At 35.2% G+C, this 11,183-nt stretch overlaps 1 protein-coding gene across 1 annotated transcript; it reads left to right on the top strand.

The window, feature by feature from the left end:
* Nucleotides 1–1,525: 1,525 nt before the first annotated feature.
* Nucleotides 1,526–6,126, top strand: LOC126708784 (monocopper oxidase-like protein SKU5). The gene is made up of 9 exons (XM_050408719.1): nucleotides 1,526–1,898; nucleotides 2,157–2,266; nucleotides 2,357–2,627; nucleotides 2,790–2,928; nucleotides 3,668–4,034; nucleotides 4,420–4,785; nucleotides 4,902–4,980; nucleotides 5,463–5,662; nucleotides 5,759–6,126. Exons 1-9 carry the CDS (start codon nucleotides 1,758–1,760, stop codon nucleotides 5,856–5,858), a joined length of 1,773 nt encoding a protein of 590 aa, XP_050264676.1. The 5' UTR covers nucleotides 1,526–1,757; the 3' UTR covers nucleotides 5,859–6,126.
* Nucleotides 6,127–11,183: the final 5,057 nt, after the last annotated feature.

Genomic DNA, 11,183 nt, shown 5'->3' with positions numbered 1-11,183 from the left:
TAGATACAGCTTATTTTACTGAAAATTAAAAATATTGTAGTAAAATAATTTTTAAATGTGTGAATAGTACCGTGGGATCCGTGAACAGTACATGAACAATGAATAAACAGTGCATTTTGTTTCCTGCACAGTAAATCTATGTGCATAAATAGTGTATGTTACTGTTCATACACGCTAAAAAAAAAAAACGCAAACGCTAAACTTAAAGTGCGGATCCAAACACACACTTAGAATCTGCTTATTTTATTAGAATTGAAATTTTTTTATTGAAAGTATTATAAATAAAGGTAAAAATTTATTGAAATAATAAAACTCAAGAATAGTAGCAAAAATAAGTTAAATAGTAAAATAAATTGAAAAAAATAATCCATATCAAATAGACACTTAATGTGACTAGTGAATAAAAAATAATCTCAACATTCAAATAAGAACGAAATTTTTTATCTACTAACATAGTTATTTAGATTACACCACCACATATTTTTATCGAAATTATTACTTCATAAGTATAAAATTTTTGAAAAATGTAAAGGATAAAAGTCGGGTTCAGATATTCATAATAAAAAAAAAAATTCTTAAATTACAAAAATTGTCAAAACCAGAATCAAACGGTTACTAGTAGCAGCTGCTGTGGATTGAATAAGATGTGAAATGTAAACACTTTAAACAGACAGCCCTCCACCCAAATTTTTGGGCGTAGGGGCCCCACACGTGGAAAATGGGTCACGGCTGGCATACAGGAAATCATGCGGCGCTTTCACACAGATCTGAACGTTGTTGGTATTGAATTTTGTATATTTTGTAACGAGTTTCTTCCTTTTGAAAATAGTTGGCAGACAACAGTCAAATTAAACGATTACATGTGTGGGCGTGTGTGTACATGTACTTCTACTTTTAATTTGAACCGGCTACACTACCTGTCACTCCCTCTTTTTCTCTTTCTCTTTCTCTTTCTCTTTCTCATGCATATGCTCGTACCAGTGATGACTGGTGACCGACAAAAGCTGGCTGGAGTATTTGTATCCAGCTAAAATATTTTGTTTACGTTCACTATATTTTTTTGCACATATTTATAATGGAAAAAAAAATTTAACATAACCTTATAAATATTGATTTTCAAAATATATTTTGAAAGACTAAATATATATAATTAATTATATTTATTACTTTATATATTTTTATAAAAATGGTATTAAAATTTTTCTATAATAATTTATTAATAATTGTCCTACAGACACTTGTTAATAAGATCTTTTTTTTTTTTTTTTTTTGAGAGAAAGACCCATTTATAATTGATGTAAGAATATTTACATTTTAAAATTCTCTATAATTTAAAAATATACCTATTTTTAACACATAGAAATTGAACCTAAGCACAAGAATGAAATATAAAATAAAAATAAATAATGGAGGACAGGACAATTGTATCAATCTTCAAAAAAACCAAATAAAGTGCTCTCTCTCTCTCTCTCTCTCATCAAACTGTCTAAACTTTAACTTAGCCCAAAAAAACAGCACAATTCAATACCCAACACTCAACACACAATAATAATAACAATAAAGTGAAGTGAAATAGAGCCGTTCTCTCCTTTTTCTCTCTCTGTCTCTCTCACTGACACACACTCCCTGCTCTCTCCTGGGGCTCTAGTCACTTCTTCCTTCTCTTTCTGATAATGTAAAACAACCCAAAAGCTAGACAAAGATTGGCTCTAAAAATCTCTTACACACAAATTCAAAAGTCTCAAAAAAAAAAAAAAATGGCGCTCTGTAGCTTTTTATCCGTGTTATTAATCCACATTACCTTGTTTGTGAGCTTGTGTTATGCTGCGGATCCATTTGTGAACTATGAGTTTGAGGTCTCTTACATCACTGCCTCTCCTCTGGGTGTACCCCAACAGGTTTATTCCTCAGATCTCTTTCTCTCTCTAGAGTATCTACTTTCTCTCGCTACTTTTAGTTAAAATTTTCATGTGGGTCTGTTTAATTTTCATGGATGAAAAATGGGTTGGCTTTATATTTCCTTAAGTTTAAATTTTTAGTTCTAGATCTACATAATGTGCTTTGCATTTTCGTTTTTCTAAGCTAAATGTAGTAGTTTAGTGTTATCAGCTGCCAAGCTTTGAGCTTTGTGTTCTTATATCTGTAATACTTTGTAGGTTATAGCTATTAATGGCAAGTTTCCGGGTCCTACTATTAATTCGACTACTAACAACAATGTCGTCGTCAATGTTCGAAACAAATTGGACGAGAATCTCCTCATTCATTGGTAGGATTTACTGTAATTTCTCATGAAAGTTCATAAGAAAAATTATAAATTTTCAGTGATTGAGTGTCTGGATTTTGGTGGGTGTGATAGGTCCGGGATTCAACAGCGGCGTAGTTCATGGCAAGATGGAGTATTGGGCACGAATTGTCCTATTCCTCCAAAGTGGAACTGGACTTACCAATTTCAGGTTAAGGATCAGATTGGGAGCTTCTTCTATTTTCCATCTCTCAATTTCCAGAGAGCATCAGGAGGGTATGGCGGTTTTATTGTCAATAACCGGGAAATAATTCCAATTCCTTTTGGAACCCCAGATGGGGATATAACCATTATGATTGGTGATTGGTACACCCGGAACCATACGGTTAGTGTTTGTTGAATAGTTTTAATTTTCCATGTTGGTATGTGTTAGAGATTAATGTGTGTTAAAGACTGAATGCCTAAAGCACAATAAGGAATATTATAACTCTTAGTAAATGACCCTAACACTAGCAATGTGTATGCTGGTTCTTTTTTTGGAATGTAGGCTTTGAGGAAGGCTCTTGATGCAGGGAAAGATCTTGGAATGCCAGATGGAGTTCTTATTAATGGGAAAGGCCCTTACAGATATAACGATACGCTTGTCCCAGATGGCATTGAATATGAAACAATTGAAGTCCACCCAGGTGACATGATTAGCAGACTCTGTTTTTAGTTTTGTGCTTCATGCAAAATGGTTTAATACTATGAGCCACATTGTCAAACGAATGATTTCTTCTAGTAAACTTTGAACCTCTTTTGAGGTGGTGCATTACGTTTGCTTTCAACCTTCTTAATTATGAAGATGTCTTAGATGCATGCAGAGTGCTCAAAATAATGTAGATTATACCATGTTATATGGGTTGTTGGCTTAATTTGAGTATGATCAGTGTAGTAGCTTTGTTTTATACTGCTTTTGGACCCTGTGCTCTTGTTTCGTTCCAAATGAATCTGCTGAAATCTTCTTTCCTGTGAGGTTTTGGTTTATCCTCTGAATTCTCTTTTACATAGGAGGGAGTGACAAACACTTTCTTTCCCATAAAGAGAGAGGGTGGTTTTTAAGGAATGTGCTGTTCAAGGAACAAAAAAAGGGAAAAAAGATTACAATAAGAAAGGGAAAAGGTTCTTGTCTCGGATGTTATGCATGCAGCATGAGTACACCAATCAACTAACTGTAATAGGATGGTGCTTGAATATGTGTATTGATGCTTTAACTTATTATGTACTGGGAGGTCCTCTGTCTGAGATTAACAATGGAACTTGATGTTTTGTTTTGTTATTATTATTATTATTATTATCATTTTTTTTATTATTATTTTTTTTTTATTTTACTGTGGTTGAGCTATTAAAACTTTTATTAAATGACAGCATCATGATTTTGGACAGGGAGAACTTATCGCATTCGTGTACACAATGTTGGAGTGTCAACTAGTCTCAATTTCAGGATCCAGAGCCATAATCTACTTCTAGCAGAGACAGAGGGATCATATACTGTGCAACAGAATTACACTAGCTTAGATATACATGTTGGACAATCTTATTCTTTTTTGTTAACGACGGATCAGAATGCAAGTACTGATTACTACATTGTCGCAAGCGCTAGGTTTGTGAATGAATCACTATGGAAAAGAGTTACTGGTGTTGCCATCTTGCGTTATACAAATTCCAAGGGAAAGGCAAAAGGTCCCCTTCCAGACTCACCAAATGATGAATTTGACAAGACTTTCTCAATGAACCAAGCAAGATCCATAAGGTCTATTAACACCATGATTTAATTGCATGCACACATCTTGCTTGCTAATATAATATGCTTTTTGCTGTCTTCCTGTGTCTTAATCACAGTGACACCTTTTAGAGCATTCTAAGAAGTTTTCTGGTCTGAGATTCTTTACTAATATGAATTCTTTGTTTAAGTTTCTGTTTCAAAATGAAGCTTAAATTGTCACTCTGAAGTGATATAAAAGAGAACAATGACCAGATAACTCAGAAAATCATTTGATAGTTTCATAATATATTCTGTTATCAAATCAGAACAAATATTAAGTCAACTCAAAGTTTAGTTTAGAGAATTGATGGACTACTGAGAATTGGTTATCTACTTTAACTCATATTTGAGGTCTCTATTGTCAAATTTGCAGATGGAATGTATCTGCTAGTGGTGCTCGCCCTAATCCGCAGGGTTCTTTTAGATATGGCACAATCAATGTGACTGAAATTTATGTGTTAAAAAACAAGCCACCTGTGACAATTAATGGGAAACGGCGGACAACACTTAGTGGAATCTCGTTTGTCAATCCTTCAACACCAATCAGGCTTGCTGACCAGTACAAGGTGAAGGGAGTATACAAGCTTGATTTCCCCACTAGGCCACTTACAGGAGCACCTCGGATGGAAACATCTGTTATTAATGGAACATTTAGAGGATTTATGGAAGTCATACTACAGAATAATGACACGAAGGTGCAGAGCTATCACATGAGCGGATATGCATTTTTTGTTGTGGGGTAGGGATTATTTATTTATGTTCTGCTTCATTATCAACATGTCTAGATGGGTTTTTTTTTTTTTTTTTTTCTTCTCTACATGCGTTTAAAGCTGTAGTTTGATTGAAATATTGCAGGATGGATTATGGTGAATGGACAGAGAATAGCAGGGGCACATATAACAAGTGGGATGGAATAGCCCGCTCCACAACACAGGTATATGCTTGACACTGTTGTGCTCTTAGTCTTATTTGGTACCTTTAAGACTCGACCTTCAGTTACTCTTTAATTTTGACTTGTGATCTTCTAGCAACTATAGCACTTGATTGACATGCATATTTGAATGTTAATGATCTTGTTTTTGGGTGTTGCTATCAAAATCAACATATTACTGGCTTGTCAACCTTAAAATACAGTTTGGATTCCTCGGTATGGGTCTCCAATGTCTGTATAGTGGACTATAGTTATTAGGCCATACAAAAACTCCCAACTTGAGATTAAAATGATTTAAACTGTAAATTGTTGGTCAATATATATCTGGTTTGGTATTGTTTAGGGTCTTTAGACTATGGATGTCGAGGAGCAGATGACTGAACTCCAAAAGCTCTCCTAATATTATATGGTACTAATGCTTTGATTATAATCTCTCTCTCTCTCTCTCTCTCTCTCTCTCTCTCTCTCTCTCTCTTGTTGTCTAGGTTTATCCTGGAGCATGGACAGCAATTTTGATATCTCTCGACAATGTTGGAGTCTGGAACCTGAGAACAGAAAACCTTGACTCGTGGTATCTTGGCCAAGAAACATATGTTAGGGTTGTGAATCCGGAGGCTACTAACAAAACTGAGTTGCCCATGCCAGACAATGCTCTCTATTGCGGTGCCCTTAGCAAATTGCAGAAGTATGTACATATGACTCATTGTGCTAAAATATTCTTCATTTTTGTATCTGAGACTGAGGACAATTCTAAATTTTTTTTTCACTTTTCTTCTTGCAGGCCAGAAGATATCTCTTCGGCAACTTCAATCATGGGTAGATCAAGGCTGTTCTTCACCTTGTTGATGATTGTCTGTGCTTTAATTCCCATTTTCCGCTAGGTGTTTTCATTTAGGATGCCCCTTCTATGTTGATTTCTCTTAGTGAGGTTTGTGGTTGAGTGCTTAGGTCTGTAAGATTAGTCTTGTTGATATGAATCTTCAGTGATTTTGACTTGCATTTTTCTTTCACAATGTTCTAAATGTTCCCCGGCTTCCCTGTTTAATTGATTGGGACTTGTCATTCTTTAATACATATAATTTATGTACTGATTGGAATTCATCAATTTTCAATACAATGTAACTCCCCCAGCTAAGCTTAAGTTTGATCTGTCTTGCGTGACAATTTTGAGATTTGTAGATTTTTTTACTGCTGAATACCAGACCAAAATGATTTTGTACTTGTATGAAAATGCCAAATGATAAAATGTGCTGTAGTAGTAGTCTATTTTATGACGAGGTAAAAAAAAAATTGTCAGAGCATGAAGATACAAACAAATTTGCCATTTAAAATTTGGAAAGTGACACAATTCTGTTAGAAAAGGAATCAATCTTGCATAGCAGGATAGGTAGGCATGCAGGTTCCAAGCCCAGCATTTCAAATTCAAACTTTGGCGTAACTAGGCTTGCTAGCCCAGCTGGACAATTATGTGTCCTTCACAATTTAATGTGGTCGCTTCTGAATTTCTTGGATGCTGCCAGTTGGAGAATTTATTTGGGCCAATGGACTATTTAAACAACAAATGCTGTATTCACCATTGTCATGTCTCTTCAGCTAGAATCTTTCGAGGACACTATTGTTTTGATAATGATAATAATTGGTTATGTTATTAAAAATATTTGCATAAGAATATGGATGACACAAAGGCAACCAATCAGTGTTAGTAAACATGACCCTTGCTGAAGCAATCAAGTAGAAAGAGTATCAAATGGGTAAGTTTGGGGTGGACATAATTGGGTTGGGTTATAAAACTCATTTACCCATTTAATTATTTACTTCTAACTCAAACCCAACCTAACTGAGTTATTATGGATAAACTCCAAACCACCCAATTACCCAATAATCAAAATTACTAAAATGCCACTAAAACTTGAAAATGACCAAAGTATTCATAAAATCATTTAAATTTACCAAAATACCCCTTAAACTTAAAAAAGACCAAATATGCTTTAAAAAATCACTAAAAAAGACCAAAATACTCCTGAAACCTAAAAAATGACCGAAATATTCCCGAAACCTAAAAATTGACCAAAACACTCCCGAAACCTAAAAAATGATTGAAATACCTTCGAAACTAAAAAAAATGACTAAAATACACCCGAAACCTAAAAATTACCAAAATACTCCCTAAACCTAATAAAATGACTGAAATACCCTCAAAACCTAAAAATGACCATAATACTCCTGAAACCTAAAAATGACCAAAATACCCCTAAAATCTAAAAAATGACCAAAATACTTGCTAAACCTAAAAATTGAACGAAATACTCCTAAAACCAAAAAATAACTAAAATACCCCCGAAATCTAAAAAATGACTGAAATACCTCTGAAACTTAAAAATTGACCAAAATACTCTGAAACCTAAAATTACCAAAATACCCCTAAACCTAAAAAAATGACCGAAATACCCCCGAAACCTAAAAATTAACCAAAATACTATGTAAACCTTAAAAATGACCGAAACCTTAAAAATAACCAAAATAACCCCTAAACCTAAAAATTGACTAAAATACCCCCTAAACCTAAAAATGACCAAAATATCCCCTAAACTTAAAAAATGATTAAAATACCACTGAAACCTAAAAAATGACCAAAATACCCTCAAACCTATAAAATGTCAAAAATACTTCTAAACCTTTAAAATGACCCAAATAAACCCAAAACCTCTAAAATGACCATTTGACACCTTCCACATGTATTTCAGTCATTTTTTAGGTTTAGGGGGTATTTTGGTAATTTTCTTAATATGTTTAGGGAGTATTTTGGTCATTTTTTAGTTTTAGGGGGGATTTTGGTTAATTTTTAGGTTTAGGGTGTATTTTTATCATCTTATAGGTTTAAGGGTAATTTTTGTCGTTTTATAAGTTTCGGGATATTATGGTCATTTTTTTGGTTACGGGGATATTTTGGTCATATTTAGGTTTCAGGGGTATTTTGGTCATTTTTTGGGTTTCCGGGGTATTTCAGTTAATTTTTAGGTTTCGAGGGTCTTTTGATCTTTTTTTATTTTTTTTTATTTTTAGGGGGCATTTTGGTCAATTTTTAGGTTTTGGGGGGTAATTTGGTCATTTTAAGGTTTAGGGGGGTATTTCAATCATTTTTTAGGTTTAGGGGGGGTTATTTTGGTAATTTTAAGGTTTAGGGGGGTATTTTGGTCATTTTTTAGACTTCGGGGTTATTTTGGTCATTTTTAAGTTTCAAGGGTATTTTATTCATTTTTTAGGTTTAGGTGGTATTTCGGTTTCGGGGTTATTTTGGTTATTTTTTAGGTTTGGGGATATTTTGGTAATTTTTAGGTTTTGGGGGTATTTTGGTCATTTTTTAGGTTTAGGATGTATTTTTGGTAATTTTTAGGTTTTGGGGGCATTTCGTTCATTTTTTAGGTTTAGGGGGGGTATTTTGGTGATTTTAAGTTTCGGGGGGTATTTTGGTCATTTTTAAGGTTTAAGGGGTATTTTGGTCAATTTTTAGGTATTAGAGGCATTTTGGTATTTTTTAGGGTTAAAAAAAAAAAAAAAAAGGTTTTATGGGTATTTTGGTCATTTTTAGATTTAGGGGATATTTTGGTCATTTTTAGGTTTAGGGGTATTTTGGTCATTTTTAGTAGTTTTGGGGTATTTTAGAGTTGGGTGATTTATAGAAATAATACTTGGATCATAATTGGGTGTAATTGGGTTCCCAGTTAAAACCCAATAAACATTAATGTTAATTGGGTTAATACCCATTTAACCTAATTAATAATTGGGTGGGTTTGGGTCTCATTTTAGTAGGTGCGTTTGGTGGGCAAATGGGTTTAGATTGATTTTGCCACCTCTAAGCAAGATGGATAAGTGATTGGATAAAAAATGGGCTTCCCTCATAAAAGCCCAATACTTGACGGGCATTCCATTTATGCAGGCAAAGAAAACTTCAAGCAGTTCATGGCAATGGAAAGGCATTCTCAATTCCAGATCAATCATCAAAAAGGGTCTGTGTACCAAAATTGGGAATGGGAGACACATCAATTTGGGATCAACCTTGGATCCCCACCCTTGAAGGATTCACAAAACCACCCCCCCCCCCCCCCCCCCCCCCCTCCTCCCCTACACAAACTAACCACAACATCCATAGAATTTCTGATCTCATCTGTCAAAATTCCTACAAATGGGATAGTGGAAAAATTGCCTCTTTTTGATTCACTCACAGCTAGGAAAACCCTCAATATCCATCTATCTTCCAGACAACCACAAGACAAACATATTTAGGTTCCAAATAGTTCAAGAATTTTCTCAACAAAATTTGCCTGTCATTCTGAACATAATCCAACTCTAGATTCCTCTAGTCCCCTCTTAAAAAGAGATTGGAATCTCATTTGGAATGCAAAATATGTGTTAGATTTAACTAATGTTGTGAAAAATAGCTTGGAATAATCTCCCTACAAATTAAGGCTACTTTTGCATCTTCCATCTTATCTATTGACAAATCTTGCACATTCTGTAATGTAAAAAAAGAATCAGCCTTCCATCTTTTTACTCAATGTCCCTATACCCAATTGGTTTAGCTCTCCTCTTTATGGCCTCCGCCTATCTACCTAAACAGATTAACCTTATCCAGCACAGAGTATTGGATTAAGCTCTTGCTAAGTCCAAGTAATCCCCTTAAACCTCTCCCCTGAAGAGGCTCTAAAATTATTGGTCTATGTAGTTTCCATAGAAACAAAGTCAATAAGAGACCTTCTTGCCCAAGAGCTGAATAAGATTTTCCTCTTTCACAAACAATCTTGGGACTTCACAATCCATCAAAACACAAATTCACCACATAACTCTTGGTCCCCACTTCCACTTGGCTGGTTAAAGAGTAATACGACCCTGCAATCAAGCCAGAGAACTCCTACCTAGTTGCTGTTTGCCGTGATCATCTGGGTAATTTTATTTATGTGTGGACATGCATTGAAGTCAAATGGAGATTGATCCAATTTGGGTTGAAGCTAAAGCTGCATTACTTTCTGTCTCTTCTACACATTTTTTTGGGTTTGAACAATATTATCTTTGAAGGCGATGCTCTAAATGTAATAGAGCCTATTCGGAACTCCTCAATCAAACCTCATTGAGCTATCTCTTCCATTATTGTAGATATAACTTTTCTGTTGTTATCAAGCAAGCCAATTGTGTTGCCCATGGACTTGATGCACGGGTTCCCTTTTGCTGTATACAATAAACACCACGTTTAGAAATCTTTTACCCACAAGATTTTCTAGCTCTTTGCTGATTTTTTTTTGTTGATTTTTTTTTTCCCGGAAAGTCTGCGTGTACTGTACTAAAAAAAAAAAAAAAAAAGGGTGAGAAAAAGTGATATTTTAAAAGTTGGATATAAAAGTTTTTTTTTTTTTTTGGAGTAAACAGTAATATTTATTAGAATATGTAGGGACACGATTCTCAAACGGCCCAACAATGACGTTGGGCTCGCAATGTGGAGGATCCCTCACAATAAAATTTGTAGAGAGTGGGCTTGAAAGGCTAGTGTTTGTTCACAGGGCGTTGGGCCAGACCGGACTTTAGGGAAACTCAGATAAGAAAAGGCTTCAGCCTGGTTATCCAAGTCCTACAGCTTTGTAACTGGAGGGACTGGACTCCTCGGATCATGTCCGAGGAGCACTAATGTCTTTCTCCGGTTACCCGGCGGTGGGTTTTTCGTGATGATGTACATATATTGTCCAGGCATTCTCATCCCTGGAATTTTTCCCAGGAAGTGAGATGGGCTCCCCTTTTCTGATTAGTTTACCTTTTCTTTTATATTAGCTTGCGTTCGATGTCTCTCGTCCACGTGTAGGGTCAATTTTTCCAGGACTGATACTTGTCCCGTCAGTCTAATCCCACAATTGTTGGGGATGGTTGATAAAGCTGAAGAATACTGCTATGTTAGGTGCAGAGCCTTATCTAGGAAGGGTAATAAGGGTAACTTTCCCCAGATATTTTAGATCTCCTCATGGATTTTTCTTATAGCTCTTTTTTACCCCTCTTCTTAAGGTAGCTTTGGGTCTGCCGAGGACAGCATCTCTGGGCCACCTCCAGCCTTATATTTTCGAGCTTGGGCCATAATACTTGGGCCATAATCTTTTTCGGCTTGGGCCTGTGGACTTCCCATGAGCAAGCGGGTCTGGCCCATAAATTACCGGGCCCCACAATAG

The sequence above is a fragment of the Quercus robur genome, chromosome 12 (assembly GCF_932294415.1).
Source record: "Quercus robur chromosome 12, dhQueRobu3.1, whole genome shotgun sequence".
Lineage (NCBI taxonomy): Eukaryota > Viridiplantae > Streptophyta > Magnoliopsida > Fagales > Fagaceae > Quercus > Quercus robur.
Note: the sequence above shows the minus strand (reverse complement) of the source record. Positions and strands in the feature narration are given on the sequence as shown.